The sequence below is a fragment of the Parus major genome, chromosome 1 (assembly GCF_001522545.3).
Source record: "Parus major isolate Abel chromosome 1, Parus_major1.1, whole genome shotgun sequence".
Classification (NCBI taxonomy): domain Eukaryota; kingdom Metazoa; phylum Chordata; class Aves; order Passeriformes; family Paridae; genus Parus; species Parus major.
Genome location: NC_031768.1, coordinates 35425663 through 35444878, shown reverse-complemented (window position 1 = coordinate 35444878; position 19216 = coordinate 35425663). Strand labels below are relative to the sequence as shown.

General features: G+C 40.9%; 1 protein-coding gene and 1 long non-coding RNA gene across 3 annotated transcripts; one reads left to right on the top strand and one right to left on the bottom strand.

The window, feature by feature from the left end:
- Window positions 1-5755: 5755 nt before the first annotated feature.
- Window positions 5756-16285, bottom strand: ARGLU1 (arginine and glutamate rich 1). Of its 2 annotated transcripts, none has more exons than XR_001523657.3 (4): window positions 15681-16285; window positions 9537-11681; window positions 9026-9109; window positions 5756-7763 (listed from the first exon to the last, which is right to left on the bottom strand). XR_001523657.3 is itself a non-coding variant. In XM_015639619.1 (4 exons), exons 1-4 carry the CDS (start codon window positions 16034-16036, stop codon window positions 7599-7601), a joined length of 831 nt encoding a protein of 276 aa, XP_015495105.1. In that variant the 5' UTR covers window positions 16037-16285; the 3' UTR covers window positions 5756-7598. The 2 variants fall into 2 exon arrangements, 1 of the variants encoding a protein (XP_015495105.1); XM_015639619.1 differs by having other exon boundaries at window positions 11456-11681.
- A 38-nt stretch (window positions 16286-16323) lies between these two features.
- Window positions 16324-18897, top strand: LOC109022800. Its single transcript, XR_002002091.2, has 2 exons — window positions 16324-16592; window positions 17574-18897. It is a non-coding gene; the product is annotated as an uncharacterized LOC109022800 (long non-coding RNA).
- The last annotated feature ends 319 nt before the right edge of the window (window positions 18898-19216 follow it).

Sequence of the window (19216 nt, the reverse complement as noted above, 5' to 3'; positions counted from 1 at the left end):
TGCCCGGCGTGCGCGGAGTCCACTCGCTCTGACTCACACCGGGGCTGTGCGGGAGGCACGGCGGGCCCAGATGGAGCTAAATGTGGGGGGGGGGAAGTGAAATTAAGTAAGCATTAAAAACACGCCGTTGCTAAAACTGTTTCCCGAGTACATTGCCGTTCAAAGAGCGGGGAGCAGCGGCAGAGCCGGCGCTCCCCGCGCCCTGCCCGCCGCTGCAGCCGCTCCTCCGGGGGAGCCCGGCTGCAGGCGCTGCGCGGCGGCGGCCACCTCCGCCCCGGGCCGCGGGAAAGGGCCGGGCCGTGTTCCCACTGGTGCGGGGCTCCGTGCACAACTTTCTGCGGGTTCCTTGCCGGGAAGCAGTCCTGGGGGTGCTTCCGCGCTAGGTTCCCACTGGCCCTTCCCACGGTTTCTGTGAGTTTTCGAAGTTTATCTGGTTGCGCGATAATTAGCCACGGGCCGTCACTATATAGAATGGGACATGCGGCGCCCCTGAGAGGGATGCAGAACGGCGGGCAATGCGGAGCTCCGGGGCCGGCTGCGGATACCCTCGCCTTCCTCTGGCCACTGCTCAGAGACTCTTTCTTCCCCTCTAGATTTTCTTGGGGAAGGGGTTCGGACACAGTTCGTTTTCAGACGCCGGGTATCCCAACGGCACGGCACCTGGCCCTTTTATTTCATTCTAACATTAATTCATAGGGAGCTACCTGCGGGCAGCGCTGGAGATGCTTTCCCCGAGGCTTCACAAGTCCCCCGGCGTTGCGGAGGGCGCCGGGGGGTCGCGGGTGCTCCCGACGCCTCGCTCGGAGCCCGACACGCCGCGGCTCCCGCGGCACTTCCACGGGGCCACAGCTCCCACTAGCGGCCAGCAGCTGCCCTCCGCAGGGGGAGCGGTCCCCCTCGGCTGTCCCCCTCCGCCGCTCCCCCGCGTCCTGCCCGCTCCGGCGCCCGCACGCTTCCACCGCAAAAGTCGCCGGCAGCAGCCAAACGGGGCGGCGGTACCGCTGCCCCGGGAGGTGGTAGCGGGCTGCGGAGGCGGCACACGGGAGGGGTCCGCGACAAGAGCTGTACCGCGGCTAAACACGGGTAGTGTAAACTGCATAGTCGCTCCTGTGAAGTAAGGGGGTTAGCGAATTTCTTCCAGTAGGGATTTCTTGCCAAAATAGTATCTGCAGAACGGATTAAAAATTAAATCCCAGGAAATTACCGCGCAGCTTTCTGCCATTTCCCTACCTTTTAGTCGAGGCATGCAAAGAACATCCTACCAAAAACCCTAATAAAGAGCCAATTTCGTATAATTTTATTACTGAAGAAATATGTGTATTCGCTTAAAAATCGGCTTTGTGGTGATACTTCTCCGGCTTTTAGACGGACGCCAAGAAGCTCTTATAAGGAAAACAACTGGCACAGTAATATATTTCCCGAATCAGTTTTGGAATCCAGTGTTCTCTTTCGACCCCTTTTCAACTAAACGGGCGTTTCAGCCTGGCAGAGCCTGCTCCTCCCTCTAGCAACAGAGAGGAAAGAAATTGGAAGCGCGTTCGAAGCCCCATAGATTTTGAGTTAATTGTGTTCTGTAGTTCTCTAATGAAATCTACCACTCAAGAAAACAAGGAAATCAGTTTGCTTTTCACACAAAACATCGAATACGTTTTAAGTAAACTGCTTAATTAAATTTAATTTGCAGTGAGGAAGGAATTGCAGATCCGGCGACGCAATTTGGAGGAAAAGGATCTGATTCCCGGGACGGAAACTTAGCACTCAAGTGGGAGCTTAGGTATCTATGCACACCGAGGGGCATCAAAGGAGAACTTCACCAGTGAGGGGAGGAAAGTACTTAATTATTAAACTTTTAAACAAATGTGTGGTGTGTAGCCGGTCGTGAGGCAATGTAAACACGGAGCCTGATAAATGCTTCCAGCAACAGAGACGTGTAAAATAGGTCTACCTCAATTTTGTGATGCTGCTGTTTCTGTTTGATTAGAAGCAAAAGGTTACGAGCGGTGTTTTTGTAAAAGCGGTGAGTAAACTGTGACCTCTAACTCTTCGTATCCTTGCTTTAAGTAAACCAGAGGAAATGAAGAGCCCTGGTATTGTCTGAAAATATCCTCCTGTAGCTAAATATATCATACGGCTCCTATTGTCCAGTGCCTAATCATTTTTACGCAAATACAGCTGTTTTACTCTACTGTCCAGCATCCTACCGATGCTCATTGTAAGTGTATAAAAATTCACCTTAATAAAATGATTTTTCAGTAAAAACCAAGACAAAACTGGGCACTTGTTTCTGAGATAACCTAATCAACACAGATTAAGATAGTCAAAGAAACGCGGACCCTGTGGCTACTCTGCTCAGATCACCTTTTTTAGCCGAGAAACCGTTCCCTGCGGTTGGGTCGGGCCGACGGGCCGTTCCATAGCCGCAGAGTTACTTACGGCTCACAGCAGGGCCGGGCCGGGCCGGACCAGGAGGCGGGGGCCGGGGCCAGGCGGGGGCCGGGGCCGGGCGGCGCTCGGAGGGGCTGCGGCGGCGCGGAGCTCCTGGGCAGCCGCGCTGAGCCCTCAATCCTTCCCCGGTCCCGACCCCTGCGCCCGCTACATCTGCCTGCTTTCCGTCTCGCCTCCGAGAAGCGCTTCGGACACGGGAGAAACGCCAGAGTCTGGGGATGGGGGGTTTCAAAGCAAAAAAGCCGACGAATGTTCAGAAGTTATAAATCGGTTTCGGCCGCCGCTTCCATGTGGGGTGTTTCAGGAGGAGGTGCGGGCCGATATTTCGGGTTTCGCAAGGAACGCGGTTCCCCGACAGACGAACACACAGGGAACAGGCATCTGGGGGAAATCCTGCCGCGGCCTTGGGAGCGGGGCCGCGGTCCCCCAGCGCCCGGGCGGCCCGGCTCGCCGCGCAGGGATGGACGCACAAATGGACGGACAAATGGGTGGATGAGCGCTGCCAGTGAGCAGGTGAGATTTGCCTATACCCTGCCTTCACTGAAAAACTGGGACTTGGCTGTTTGTACCGCTAAAACCTTTATTTCCTGTACCTCACACCGGCTTAAAAAAAATAAATTAAAAAAAAAATAAATCAAATCCTGTTTATCACTGAATAACCTCTTTTACCTTCTTTCCAACATTACCAACAGTGATGTTGGCAATAATTATATAAATACTGGCTGTGGTGCTACAAAATCTATAATGAAGGGCAGCTAATCTGAATGGGATCAGGATTGGGCCCACACTCCCTGATTCTCTTTAAACATCAGCCTAAAGAGAAAATTTTTGAAGTGGAAAAGCTCACCATCATTCATCATTACATGAAACTGTACTAGTTTTGAAAGTCATAAAGATATAACTGAATGGATACAATTACTGCTAATTCAATAAAGAGAAATGATCACAACTGATGGTTATTGACTTAAATGCATTGCTTATCGTTTGTACAAAAGGCCAAGTGTGCCAGATATTTGAAACAGCTCTTAATACATCATTCACACTGCAACAATGCATTTTGTGCATTTATGGTAGAGTAAGTACATGTCTAGATGTTATTTTGCCTTCTCCAGGTCTGTTTTATAACTGTAGTTTTGGTCAACCATAGCTTCTTAGAAAATGAGCTTGATTTCTCCCAGATATGGCCACAGAATTCAAGCAGCCGTGTAATAAAAATCAGAGAAGACATTCATACATCCAAATAATGCATTTTAACTCTGTTTGACCTGACTTATGCTGATTCGCTGTACCATTATTTGAAAACAAAAAATATTTACCTTATTCTGTGGTCTGTGATATGAGGGGTAGGGAAACTGACCTGGGATCAAGCTTCTGCTACACAACTGGCCTCTTATTATCAAAGGGGATCTATGTCTTTTCGAGCAGAGCTGATGCTGAGCTAGCATTACCCTTGATCCCAAGTGTCAGTCCATGGAAGTTGATTGTAAGCATGAAGTTGTTCAGTACAGAAATGTCAAGCACTCTTCAGCAACAAAATGGTGGTTCAGCACCAAAACTGTGTGATGGAAAGAGGGAGATGACCCTGAAATGCACACGTGGTAGTACCAGTATGAGAATGGAACAAAGAGAGGTGCATGAAAGTTATGGTTCAGCGCCTGCTAGACTGGCCAGTCAGTCTGAAACCATACCAACCCGGGCAGTTCAACCATACCCTCTTGCCTTGGAATGAGCCTTAGGCACACAGGCAGCTCCACAGCTCCCTTCTGAAATAAATCCCCTCTGAAACACAACCTGGAAGGTGTTTAATGACTTGAATTTCACCTGCACTTGCACAAAGTTGAGACCTTGCAATGATAGAGCTAAGACCCCAAATTCTCTGAATGTTTAATGAAATACTGCATGCAGTTAAAAGTGAGTAATAACCAACATCTCCATACTTGGAGTACACGCAAAAAACGCACAAACTCAATCCTGAGAGCCTGTTAACAGCATTGCAAAGAGGGGGATAGCAGCTTCAGGTCAGGAAGGACGATAGGGCAAGGTCTATGAAGTGGCACATAGCTTAAGAGAAAAGGAGGTATCAAAGGTAAATCCTTTTCAAGACAAGATAGGAATGGATGAACTGTTGATACTTTAGTGAGATTATACATATGCATGCAGTTGCTTGCAGTTTAGACATCTTACTAACATAACTGTCTCTGCTTTGCTAAGCTGCAAGGATGCAGCTCCCATACATTTCTTGGGAGTCAGCTTTCGACTTGGGCTTGGAAAAATGATGATAAATGAAGATGTAAAGTTCAAAGGGCAGTTTAGCAAATCACCAAAGTAAGAGCACATGTTTAGCATGCTGTTCTAAAGCCTTCCATGCTCCTACCTTTTCCAGACAGATACACTGTTTCATTTTAAAATAATTATCTAGGACATTTATGAACAAGTTTGGGAAAACAAAAGTCTCTTCTGTTACCATATAAGGGAAATCAATACTGCTCAAAGTAGGTGGCAACAAAAATGCCTACTTGTCTCCCTGGGGTGGTCAATGACCCACAAAACCCCAGAACCCAAAACTTGCCTAACCAAAACTTGAAGTTCAAACTTCAAATTGTAATGAAATAAAAATTGAACACGGAACACAATAACCAACAGAATTTTCTCTATGCAGACACATGCAGGGAGCTCACAGTTAAAACACTATGTTCCTGTATACTTTGTGTTAAATGGGTATGGGAAAACAAGAATATCCCAAGTTCTTACCATCAAATGTCAACTTGCTCAATTTGCTCCCTTTCCAAACTATAAGCATCTTTATTTTTCTAGAAATCAACAGTACCTCTGCAGTCCTAGAGTAATTTAAAAAGAAAATCCTACAGCAATGCAAATTTAACGTTCACCCACCGCAGGTCTACAAAGATCTAAGACATAGAGAATGCCTTAGGACAGCAAAGAGACAGCAGATTCCACCAACTGAACATCTGTCCCAACAGAGGAATCAAACCAAACCAAAGCGAAGACCTATCTGCTTTTCCTTTTTTTTTTTTTTTTTAAGGGCAGGGGAAAGAGAAACAGGTAGGGAAACATGGAATGGCAGAAGGGGCCATCTCATTAGGAACAGGCCTTTTGTCCACAGGATAGTCCTAGAGGTGGGACTGAAAATAACCTGGTAACATCTAAACCTACACAAATGTTAAATGCAGAGGAAAAATGCTGCAATTCAGCAGCAAATTATGTGATGCAGAACAAAATGCTTGATACCACAGCTGCATGTATGATTACTTAGCTTCTTGCTTTTAGAAGAGGAAACAAAACTGCATAGTTTTGAGTATTGACTTTTAATAGCTTGTTTCTCATAAGGGAACAGGGGATGTTTTCTGTTTTAGAAATACAGGTATCAGTTGATCTTTAAATACAGCCTGCTCCTGCCAACAGGTCACGTACATGATTTATTTGGCTTCAGCTTGTTTTTATGCATTAAGCAACTTTCAACCTTCTTTTGTCATACAGTATATAGACAAATTTAAGTACAGTAATAGTGTAGGTATTTTACCATCTTCACATTTTCTTGACATACTGGACAAAGCGATACACATCAGTCTGCCCCCAAGCCCCGGATTCATTCCAAGCTTGTTGAATACTGCTTTCAGTGGCACATTCAACTTGCTCCAACATTTAATTTGCTCAATCTACAGAAACAGACCCTTTGGGAATATCAAGAATTATTTCCAACTTTGTCCAGTGACATTCAAATGCTCAGGCAACTACCGGTAACTTTCATTTTATGGTTACTACAGATGTTGCACACTGACAGGAAAAATAAAGTTTTAGAACTGGACAAGCTACAGTAATCTAGATTTTGGTAGAGGAATTACATACAAAAGGGGGACTTTATATATAGTTTTCAATCTGTAGTTTCATTTTTCAAAATAAAACCTGTATATATAAATGGATAATATTCAAGATCTGTATAACAGTTGCTTTCTGGCTAAAACAATATGTTTAGACAGAATCTCACTTTCTGTTTTTCAGTTCAAATATACTAGCCAGTCCAGTCCTTTGGGAGAAAAAAACTTCTATTTTTAAATCCTTCAGGATCCATCAGATTCACTATATGGTAATGACTTTAACTTATACAATATATTATATTATGAGGTGAACTGAAGGGGTTTAGGTATCAGAAGTACTGGTCTGGGTGCAGTAAGCCAAACAGCCGTTTAAACATGATACTACAGCTGAAATAAGTCTCTGTCAGAATAAAAACCAACATTCATAAAAACAGCAGCAGCCATCAATAACATTCACAACTGCAGGGATTTTTTACTGTGTGTGATTTTGCATTTTAAGTAGAAGCCACAATAGTTTAAAGCAAAATTTAAAAAAATATCACTATAGTCTTGAATTTAATAATGTGAATTGTCACTCTTATAGCTGTTGATAGAAGTGTACTAAAAAAATTTACTTAAACATATGAATTTAAGACTTTCACTTTATTCAGCAAATTGGTTTATTTACACAATGGGGGAACGCTGGTTGAATGCTGTCAATGTAATAAAAACAAATCTAACAGAGACAATACTGAACTCTCTCTATGTATTCATAGCAGAAATGACAAACTATTTCCTTACCTGTATCAGGAACATCAAGCGCAACAACGGGACAGTATCAGAGGACACTGATTTAACAATAAACCACAGAGGTCCAGTAATACTATGGCAATTTACTCATGTATTTACTGACTTTAAAATAAAAACATTAAAAGTCAGCAATACCCAATATAAAGTTCTGTCAATTATCAGAGTCAAACTCTGATGAGTAAGTCAGTAAAACCTTATCAGATCATCTACAGTTCATAAAGTGACATGAGTTGCTTCAGACCACCAATATGGAAACAAAATTGATGAAAACAGATTACCCTCTAAAAGGCAATGATGATCTGATAAGGGTTTAACTTAATGGAAGTTTAAAAAAAATAAGAATTGCAGAGCACAGCCCCTATTAGAACAAGCTAACTTTCCAACTTCAAAAAAGACAAAAAAAATTTGAGAGAAAGAAAAACAAAAAACAAAAAACACTTCAACATGAAGCTACCATACAAAGTTTTTGTTTGTTTTCCTTTTTTTGTTGTTTTTTGTTTGTTTCTTTTAAGAGTTCAGAGTTGAAATTTAATCCTGGCTTTTTAGGGAGAAGGACAGTTTTGGCCTAGACTTTCCTTTGCCCAGAATAATTTTTTGCTCTTCCTTTTGCTGACGCTGTCTCTCTTGTTCTAGTTTCATCCTCTCCTCATGAATCTTTCTTTGTTCTTCAACAATTTTCAATTGTTCTTCAGCCTATATAGGAAAATGGTAAAATTTAGGCCAGCATATTTTGTAGTCATAAAAGCAATTTACAAGTCCATATTAACTTGCAAACAGGTCGAATCCTGCATAAGTATGCAAGCAGTTCCACCAGAGCTAGGTGCCACAGCTGGTTTCAGTGAAACTACTTATAAAATGGTTATTTGAATTGAGTTTAGAAGAAACACTGAGCACTTTCTACAGCTAATGTATTGAAATCTGGAGTGTTTACATGCCGTGTTCTTCAGCATTGTTCTTCAAACAACACATTACATTTTAATTAAAGAAGACATTAGATAAATACAGAAATTGTTCCAACACTTGTCACATGTAAGCTTAAGTAACATACACACATAATGAAGCCACAAGACCTTCAGGCCAAGGTCTCCCTGCTCCAAAACCCATCTAAAAACCTGTCCTAATCCAAAACCATCTTCACCAGATTTCCAACTAGTCAATCCTTACATTGACCTATAGTTCTTACAGCTCTCCCAGTGGTACTCTAAAGGTGATTATTTAGTTCATTACATCAGTCAATACCTTAAATTTTCCCTTTGTCCTGTTCTCAACCATAAAAGGTTGAGAAAAGGGTAAAACAGAAATAAATCTAAAGCAGATGTAGTTCAAGCAAAAATATTTAAGCAGCCTCATTTTTATATAAAGAGGTGTAATTACTTGGGCAATTGAAACTGACAGAGTACAATCAGGATTTAGAAGCAGTTTAGTTTGTCTTATCATCAATTGATTAGAATCAGCTAAATCACATTGAATGTTTTCATGTGGCAAGCACCTGATTTAAAAGGGCTTGAAGATCAACATAAGTTACTTTCATAGCTTACACATCTTAAGCTTATGCTGAAAGTCTCTTTCAGCACTTCTACATCAACACTATACTAGACTCAAATCTAGTTTGCACTTGTCCCAGTCAACAAAACAGAATTAGTCACACAAAGCTGAACATGTTTTCAAACTTACTCCAACCCTTCCCGTGAGATAGTCAAAAAGTACTTTTTAAATTCTGAAGGCAGCCATCAACCCCTCTAAATCAACTGCATCCAAACTATTTTACCAGCCTAGTGTTACTGCTAAGGATCTGACCTTTTATGCTCAGGGGAAGGAGAGCATTGTTACTGATGGAACCAGCAATATGCAAGTTAAACTCTAGAAAGGGTCGATTTGTTTATTTTAATTGTGTTACAAATTTGGCAGAGACATCTGTATTTCCCTACAGAACAGTTAACTACACCTTCACATACCAGTTTAGCTTGTGCTTCTGCAATTTTTCGATTATTCTCTTCTAGTATTCGCTCTAGTTCCTCACGCTTTGCACGCTCTTCTTCCTAAAGGGGAGGACAGGGCAAGATGTTAGTAAAGTAAAATATTCATTTCCGCATGTTCACTAATCTTTCTCAGAATTCTTTTGTGAACTGACTTAAAGTGGCAGCTTTACAGCCACCTATTTTGCCTCACAACGGTAAACTGTGCAGCCACTAAAACTGGTTTCTAGCACTCAATTTACATCATCCCGCCCAGTCCAAACAGCAACCAACTAAACCCTCCCTAATCATAGAATCCTGACAATTTATTACTAGAATTTTAATATCACACAAATCAACAAGGACAACTACAAAAACTGGATAGTATTTACCAAATTAAAAAGTAATATAGAAAATATAAATAAAGTGAATAGTTTGTCTCACCAATTAAGTATACCTACGTATTCTTTACCTATACTCCTTTAATCAGCATTAAAAGTTGAATATTTACTGTCTTGTCCAGTGTCCTGCAGAGTGTGCTCCTCGGCTGCCATACGCGCCAGCTTCCTCTTTAAAATGATTTGTACTGTTAGCTTGGCAATACCTGCATCAGCAGCTCAACCATTTATAAAGAAACAACATACAAGGAAGGCTGAGCTGAGGAATGCAGATGTTTATGGTAAGAAGGAACAAAAATATGTAAATCATTCCTAAGGCAAACAATTAATAAGAAAAATACATTTACTGTTAGTGAAAAATACAAATGGTAATCCATACTTCATGGAGCTATGGGCTTCTTTCATGGGGAGAATGGACTTAACATTCAGTATTTTGACAATTTTAAGACAGCTGAAACTGTCTGCAGTATGAACTTGGAATTCAGGAGTCCAGGGAAGGCAAGATCAGGAAATAAAGCCTTGTAATTGTTGTTTTCTTGGTGAATTTTATGGAACTCTGTTATGCAACTCAAATATGAAGACTGCGTGAAAAATTTTGAAGTGTTTCAGTTCACATAATATATATCCAAATTATTTTTATATTTGGAGGATTTAAAGTTAGCCAGAGGTTTGTGTCTGTGTAAGAAAAAAAAGTTAATACGAACAAAGCAAGCATATGAAAACTTCTTACTATGACTAGTAACCAGCTACTAGCTAGCACACTTCACTCCAGGCATGGAGGTTCATTCTGCATTACAAGGAACTGGTGGGACTTCTCCACATGACGACGGTACCAAAAATACTTTTTTTTAAAAAAAACAAGTCATCCATCTAATCAAATGAAAACCTCTAAATATGAAGAATTTGCTGACTATGAACATGTAAATTCAACTTAAACTCTTTGATATTAAAGTCTGAATTTGCAAAAAAAAGTATTATTTATTTATTCTTTTTAATATTTATCATAACTCAGCATTCCATTGGTTTCCATTTAATTTGATACTATGTGACTGACAAGTCACATCTAGTATGAAGGGGAAAGCTGCATTGCTACTGTCTCTCCTTTCGTAAGCCAATCAAAATATTAATTTAAAATAAACTGTGTAGGACGTCCAGAGTGAAAAAAGCATTTGACACTTATGACTATTTAGCACAAATTGCCTCTACAGTTTTAAGTTTGTCTTGAAATTTCTGGATCCTGGAATGATTGGTGCAGGCAGGCATCAAAGCCTTTAGTAGCAAATTACTGTCTCACAGAAAGACATTTTCAGCTTCTGCTCCAGCTGCTGATTAAAAAACAAAACAAAACAACAAAAAAAGGCCCCAAAAACCCAAGTCACACGTTCAGCTTGACTTCAGACAAGGGCAACCTGCTCTTTTATAACTTCTAGGGAGAAAAAAAGGAGTTGTTAGTAGTTATTAAAAATGGATATAATGATTTGGACAGAGATCCTTCGTGAAGACGTGGATGGGCTTATGCTCAAAGTCCCAGAATTAGTCCAATGTATGCTCAAGGAAAATGTTCATTTTAAATGAAGAATAAGAAACCTATTTGTTAAAGACAGGTACTGCAGCTCACTGCTGGACCCTGCTTTTTGCCTGGCTGAAGGCAAAAGCCTCTTACAGTCTAGGTAAACATAATGAAACAAATGAAGGATACATAATTACATACTTTTTAATACCCTTCCCCAAAATGAAAGGACTGCTGATAAATCCTGCAGCCATGGCAAAAGTTTCAAACAATTCTGAAATATGTAGGTCAGTTCCATTATGAATCAAGTATCCTTGTTCAGGTTTTAGGAGAGTAACTGTTTAAATATCAGTGAGCTCCTCTGAATAGGCTAGAAATTAAGTTTCGCAGCAATGCAAGTTTATATGAGAAGGGAATTAGATTTGCTGTATTCCATCTCTTTCTGAACCGAACAGGAGGCACAAACCGACACTGAAAGTTTTGCCATGGACTGTCTCTACTTTCCAAACGACCGAGCGTTACCTCTCTGGCTTTTTGTGCTGCAAGTTCAGCTTGTCGCTGTCGCTCGAGTTCTTCGAGCAACTGTTTTTCCATGATGCGTTTAGCCTCCTCCACCCTGCGGAGAACCTCTCGCTCAATCTCATCCTTTCTTTTCTCCAACTCTTCTTCTACGCGTTTAGCTACAAGTTCTTCCACCCTTCGAGCAGTTTCTTCTTCTATGAGTTTCTCTTCAATTTCTTGTTGACGACTGCAAAAAGCAAACATGAGGATGACATTTTTAATCTATGTTGGCACTGGGACAAAATCCTTCAACACGCATTATCAGCTATGCTACTGAATACCTTTTACACATAGATTATATATTTAAAGAATATTTTGCCCTACATTTAAAGAAAGTGAATATTCAAGCAATCAGTGTTCCTATCACAAGGAATCCATTCAGACCATTCCATATTTAGCATCTTTCTATATAGCAGATTAAATTGAAGACAAGTTATTATCAACTACTTTTTGGTCACAATTAGGAGGGAAAAAAAGAGAAAAAAAACCAACCCAAACCAACAATCACAACAACATGCCCCCCTCCTCCAAAATAATCCAAACCCTACCCAACTTTGACTATCATTCACTCTTCAGGAGTTTATATATGGTCTCAGTTGTAAGCCACATATGGCAATAAGATCCTGTAAAATCTTGCCATAAAACCACCACCTTAGAGGCACCAAACTATCCCCAGTATCTTAAAATAAAAGACAGAAGCAATAAAATTTGTGATTTCAGTATTTTACCTAGAATTCCAGATGTTATACCTGTAATCTACTTATCCAGTAATTTACCTTAACGGATTTCAATAAATTTCAGTAACTTCAGCTCTTAACTTTTTTTATTGCAGGACCCTGTTTCTACCATAATGATCCAAAAAAAATTATATCAATACCAAACACTAAATAAATCCTTGCAATCTGCAGCTTTCCATGTTCTGAATTTTGGAAATATTTTTCAAATGTCTTTATTTTAGTTGAGCAGTAGTATTATCACTTAGACTGATCACTGTTTTAATTTTTCATTAAAAGAGATACAAAAATACTAGGTAAATTTGCAGGTTAACTGCTATATAAAGAAAAAAATCCAGGTAGTAATCACAAGTACAACATGGCAATTAGATATTGAAGGATGAACACCCATGAATACTCTGTATTTCATGTAGTACTATTTATCTGGACTTATTATGGGCTTTGGGGAGAAAACTCTTGGTCTTAAACTTGATATTGAACTTCTGTTTCAAATATTGCATGAAGTACAGAACAATCTTATGAAACTTTTCTTCTGGCCTGTCAGCAACACAAATCCAGGATTTAGAAGAACAACTACTGTTGTAATATCTTAATACCCTGTCATTTTCAGAATGTTTGCATTTTTCTATCTCATTTGGAAAATCTTTCCTAATCTATCTTATTTGAAAAACAATTAATTAAAAAAAAAGTTACATAATTTACGAACTTGTAGATGACCCAAGGCACAACTTGCAAATATGTAATAGGAGATGATGAAGTATGGTTGACTGACCTAAATAAATATGGGAAATACAAAGGTGAAAGGCTCCAAATTTCCCCATATCATATGTCATCTTTTCAAAAGTATACTGAACTAAGTGGATCGACAACCTTCAGTAAATAGTTTTGGAATCCTCAACTCAATCATTTGGCCAGAGAAGACCAATGTTAGTCTTACAATCCTCAATGAGGTAGCAAATTTATCTGGGAGCACATTAGACCAGCATTCATTTTTCCAAAATGGACACAAAATATCTTGAACTGATTCTTTCCAGAAAAAAAAGTCCCAAAGAAGCACCAGGCAAACAAAAAATCTAGACCACTCCCAGGAAAATGCATCAACCGCACTCTGTGAGTATATCTCCACCAAGCTATGACCCTTTGAGGACAAATGTTTAAACATCCTTTATATACCAATTATCTTTTTTTTTTAAAAAGGATTCCCTTCCCTCTTACTCAGCAGTGAGTACTCTCACCATCCTGAGCCAATACTGCTTAGTACACTTAAGAGGCTTGAGTTCTAGAGAAATAAACTGTCATTAACTTCATATTCTTATATTTTATTAAATTATCCTAGCTTTACATTTAACATCAGGAAATCTAGGAAAAAAAGTAAGCTAATTGAATAAAGATAGTGTATAGTTACAAAAATACCATGACACTCATCTCTGAAATAGATTTTCAAATATCCTCAGCAATTGATGACACACTCAAATTAAGCACTGTGTCTGCATGTGTTTCATCCTTCTCACTCCAACAAACTCCAAATTTAATTAAACCAATCAAATGTATTTCTAGACTTATCGGCAATGATATTACAATGGCTTAGACCTTATTAAGAAAAATAAAATTATAAACACAGATATAGATCTCAATGATTCATTCTGTAGTATAGCAAGTATTTTTTTTTTAATGACACGAATTTTAACATTCTGTCATCCTTGCCTATTGAATTATGATTCCAAAGCAACAGATAAGTCACAAATGTAAAAAGCTATTTTTTTGTATGATCCATTTACTTCTTAAAGATTAACTGTATGAAATCTGCAGCAAAGACACCACTTACACTTTACAATATTTTTGAGGGAAAAAAGTCAAACTCACAAGGCAAGAAAATGAGCACTATAGGAAAGGGCTGAAGTTAGGCTGTGTATTGAGTTTTGAACAAGACATGAGGAGAACCAAGTCAGTTCCAATCCATAAGCTGTCCACTAATTCATTCAGTCAGAAAGGAAGTACTTCTTTCCTTATCTAACATGAATCTATACTAATATACGCAACACAATTTACAGGCTACTTACTAAAATACCATAATTTTCTACTCTAAGTTTCATTGCTTTTTATTTTTAAAATTTAAAGTGTATTGCAGAAATATCATAATTCCATACCCAATCTTTTCTAATATTGATTCTTTCTCAAATGTCTACTATTCTGTAGCAAGTATTGCTGGAATATCATACTCCTCCTATACAGGCTTCCTGAGCTTTTTAAAATTTCAAAGCTAACTTACATAAAAAATTTACTTACATATGAACTAAATCAGCTCCTAAGTACAAGAATAAACTATTCATTCTATTCTCAAATTATTAAGCACATTCCAGTTTTTTATTTTAGATATGCAGAGAATATTTTTCTTAATTTAGGTACTGAATAAAATTCTGAATTACAAAACTAGGATCGGTATGTCAAAATATGTCAATTTTCACAGGTTTGTGTAAGTTTTTTACTGTCAAAACTCTGAAGTGAGCAAAGGTGATTATCTTCAAACAAAAATGAAAGTGACAGCTTTGGGTCACCAAGCCAAACAATGACAACTAGTATTTCCTGAGACCCTTATGGCTGAAATAAAGCTCCACCTGAGAGTTAACAGCACCACTTAGCTTCATACCTACAAACAAGTGCATTATTTCTGGATTAGGTGGTCCAATGAGCAAGGGTAGTACTCAAAGCAAAAGAATCATCTGATTACAGCTGTTCAAACCATTCTTCTCTCTGCTACATAAAGGTCTGTTTCATAACTTTGTATGTTGCTAAACATATTAATGCACCACCATCGTTTATTAAAATAGTATTTATGTCTGCAGACTTAATAAATAACCACACTCCCCATAACATAAAACTGAAAAAAGGGCAAGGTTTCAAATGAAACAAGTCACCGGATCTCACCGTCCCATTTGGCAAGAAAGTAATCCCACAGCGTTAATATAACAGCTGCATAGTGTTTCTTGAAACCCTCACTCGAGCAACTCCAGATGCCTCCGCTCGACGCGTAACAAGCTCCACGCCACGGAGGGGAGGGCCGGGCGTGTGGCAGTGCAGCACAAAGCCTCAGGGGCGCCGAGGCCTCCGCCGCACAGGGAAGTTTAGGAGCAGCGCAGGAGGGAGAGACCTGCGACGGTGGATGGGAAGCGGGCAGAGGCGGCCGAGAGGGAGGAGGCGTGCGGAGGGCTCGCACCCCGAGTGGGCGGCTCCTAACGCACCTGAGGGAGCCGGGCTTTGAGAAAGGGGCGGATGGCGGGAAAACAGGCATTGGTCAGGCCTCAGCGAGGGCCCCAACGCCCGCACCCAGCCGCAGGCGGCCCAGGCCCACAGGAAGAAGGCGCGGAGAGACAGGCACCAAGGCACCGAGCATCTCCCTTCCTCCCCCATCCCTCACCAACCCCCTCGTCCCCCAGTGCAGGCCCGGGGCTCACATTTTCCGCTGCCGCTCGAACTCCGCTTTTTTCTCCTCCTCCTCCCGCTTCTGTTTCTCGTCCAAGCTGCTGCGCTTGCTCACCGTGCGCCCGAAGATGTCGATACGGTCGGGGGGGGAGGAGGCGCGGTCGCGGTCCCGGTCCCTGTCGCGCCGGGAGGAGGGGGCCGTGTTAGAGCGCGAACGGGAGCGGGACTCCCGGCGCCGGTTCCGCTTGCTCTCCCGGGACTTGGAGCGCTTCCTTGCCCGCTCCTTTTCTCGGGAGCGGGACCGCGATCGGCTCCGGTTCTTCTTGTTGTGCTTGGAGCTCTTCGTGTGCTTGGAGCGGGACGAGCTCCGGCTGCGGGACCGACCCATCCCGACAGAGGAGAGGCCGCGCCGGCGACCGCTCGACCACCCCCGCCCCCTTTGCTAGCGGCGCCCGGGAGAGGTGCGAGGAGGCTCTGCGCGCATCAGCACCGCCCGGGCTGGCCCTTCGTCTTCTCTCGTTCCTCCGCTTTGCTCTGCGAGGAGAAGGAACAGGCCCCGGGAGCAGGACCGAGTCCGGACGCAGCCAAGATGGCGGCCCTGGCTGAGCAGTGACTCTCCTCTCCCGCCCCACAATGCACCGCGCCGTGCTCGAGCCGTTCGCTCCCCTCCCCGCCGCCTCCGGCGCCGCGCCGGAGGAGCACGAGAACACTCGGCAGTATTCGTCAGCCAATGGCGAGCGCCGCGCCGAGGGGGGCCCTCGGCCGCGGTGGCGGCGAGCGCGCCGGCTGAGAGGGTCGCTTCAGAGAGAATTGCTGTTGTTTCTTTTAATTGAAAGTTCTCTCAAACATTGATTGTTTTCTTTTTGTTTTGATGCCGGGAAGAGATGGAATTATCACTGCAGATCACGGAAGTTGCGAAAAGCACTTAGAGCCCCCACTAAATGGTGAAAATGAGTTTTTGAATCCTCTTGCACCACTGTGATGACCCACCCTTAAAGGGAAGAGAATAACTTGAGATTTGTAAATGCTCATTGTTCGAAAGGAACGACAAAATTCAGAGGGGTCGCAAACAACCAGAAAGTTTATCAGTGAATTACACACTTGGCAAAGAAATTAGTATGTTAGTCCCTGACCTGCTGTATAAGCACACGGCAGTGGGTGTTGGATAAAGGGACAAGGTGAAAGGGAAGAGAGGAATTAAGGGGGGAAAGATAAATTACAGAAAGATGAAAAAGAGGTCATGAGTCCCGGCTCCTGAGTCGACCCAGCTGCGGGGATGTCAATCCAGCTGTGTCGGTCTGGCCGATGAGATGCCCAGGGTCCTAGGGGTCTGTTCCCTGGAAGTTTGTCTCCAGCACAGGGAAGTGCTGTCTCGGTCGTATTTAAATGTATTTATCTGTAGATGTTATTGTCCATTGTTAGCTACAGGTGTGTAGGCATAGGAGAGTATGAACTCTGTGGTATCCAGGTCAGGCAGAGAGTATGAACTCAGAGGTTCTGCAGGCATCTTTGTTGGAAGTTTTTATCCCAGTTCTGCCATGTAATTGTTAGCTGTTTCTGCTATAACAAAATTTGGAACTGGTGTTATTCATTCTTTCAGTAAACTGGTGCAATCTATAGATAGTTAACCTCATTCTTTACTTTGAGCTGCAATTTTCGCTCCTTGATATCTTTCACAACTTGTGTGTTTGTTGGTTTTTTTTTTTTGTTTTTTTTTCATAATAGGTCCGCATTTTTTAAAGTACTTTTACTAAGCTTGCAAAGCATTCCTTTAGCCACTGGGCAAAATCCAATCTCCTAAAAGGTCTTTTCTATTAATTCATTTGATTGACTTGCCTTTTTTTTCTTGATGGAAGACTGTCTTATTTTGAAATTCAATCTATTTAGTACCAGAAATAAATAAAATGGAAGCATCTTTCTTACAGGTCAAGTAACAGCAGAGTAATGTACCACGGTGAAACCTGCACGGCAGGAATTCCAATGCCAAAGGCCCAGGGCACTCTTGTTTGTCCCTAGCCTTGGGGAAGCTCATGCAACAGGTAACTAAGGAAGTTGATAATCAGACCTTTTAGCCCCTGACCGGGTAGGTGAGTTTCTAGCTGGCACCTTTCCTGCAGCAACTTGTCTACAAGTGTGTACTGGAGCTTTTAAATTCACATAGTGCATCAGGTTCTGGATTAAAAAATGGATCATAATTTTTTTAGTACTGCATATCATGTTGGATGTACCAAACTTGACCTGAAATGTAGAAGGGAGAAAGGGGCAGAATTAATTATTTTACAGTCACTTATAACTATAAATGAGATTTTCAAATATTTATTATAAACCGAGTTTTCTCCTTGGTAAGTCACTATAACCTGGGCCTGTATTTATCGTTATTTTATTCCTGTTCAGTAATATTCACTCATCAGAGCTATAAAGTGTAATATGCAATATTTTATGAGAACAATTGATTATGATAGATGGTGTAGAATTAAAAAATTATATAGATGAATGTAATATTTTTCCCCAGTCTATTATTGAATTGTTCTGTCTCATTTTTTTTTAAGTTTCCAAATTAATATGAACACAAGTTTTTTAATACCTGTAATAGTTTAAGGTCATTAGGTCATTAGTCGATTTACTTGTTTATTTATGAGGACTAAATTCTAGTACTTCTGGAAAAAGCTCTTTTTCTTCTTAAAAAATATGTTCCTAATATTCCTAATAGATGAAAAATTAGTAGAACATTTCTATCTATGATTTCTTTTTACTTTAAAGTTTGGTAGTTGTTTGGTTGTTTGGTTTTTGTTTTTTTTTTTTTTTGGGGGGGGGGTTTGTTTATTTCTATCACCTTATATTTCCTAGCTTAATAGTAGTAAAATAGTAATATTTAAGTGGTTTTTTTCACACTGATATTATTACAATTGATATGGAATTACCATACCAAAATGAACTTTGTAGTAAATACTTAATATAAAAACTTTAATTACATAATTTAATTTCTTGTTTTCAATTAGTTAAAAAATATGGTAATTTTCCTTGTCAGTTTCCTTTCAAAATTTTCAATATTTGATCACAGTAGTGCAAATTTTTTGTGGATTAAATAATATTAGAGGTTTTGAGTTTTAATCCCACGTGTAAGTACATGTTTTATTCCCAGTTTGCAAACCATACTGAATTTTCACGCACTCTTTTGTTTTTGGATTTTTTTTTCCATGTTAATGTATCTCAGTATATTAAAATGCATCATTTGCTTCTTAAAATGGATACCTTGTAGTTGGAAAATACCTTATTTGACAGCCAAATAGTGGTGTAGTTAAAGCACCTCACCCTTCTTTACCTTAGTTACTGTCATCACATGAAATCTCTCAACCCATAGGCATTTGGTGTAGCTCCACAGAGATACTGTATTCTTATAATCTCCAGATTCTACCTGCTCTCACTTGCACCACCACTTCTGTCATTAGCTGGGTCAAGAGGGATCTTGGGGATTAAAGGTGGATTATTTTGGCTTGTACTAGTGTGGCACAGCTGGATGTGAGATCTTTGCAGTAGGTCTAAAATAGAAGAACTCTGGAGGGCAAGC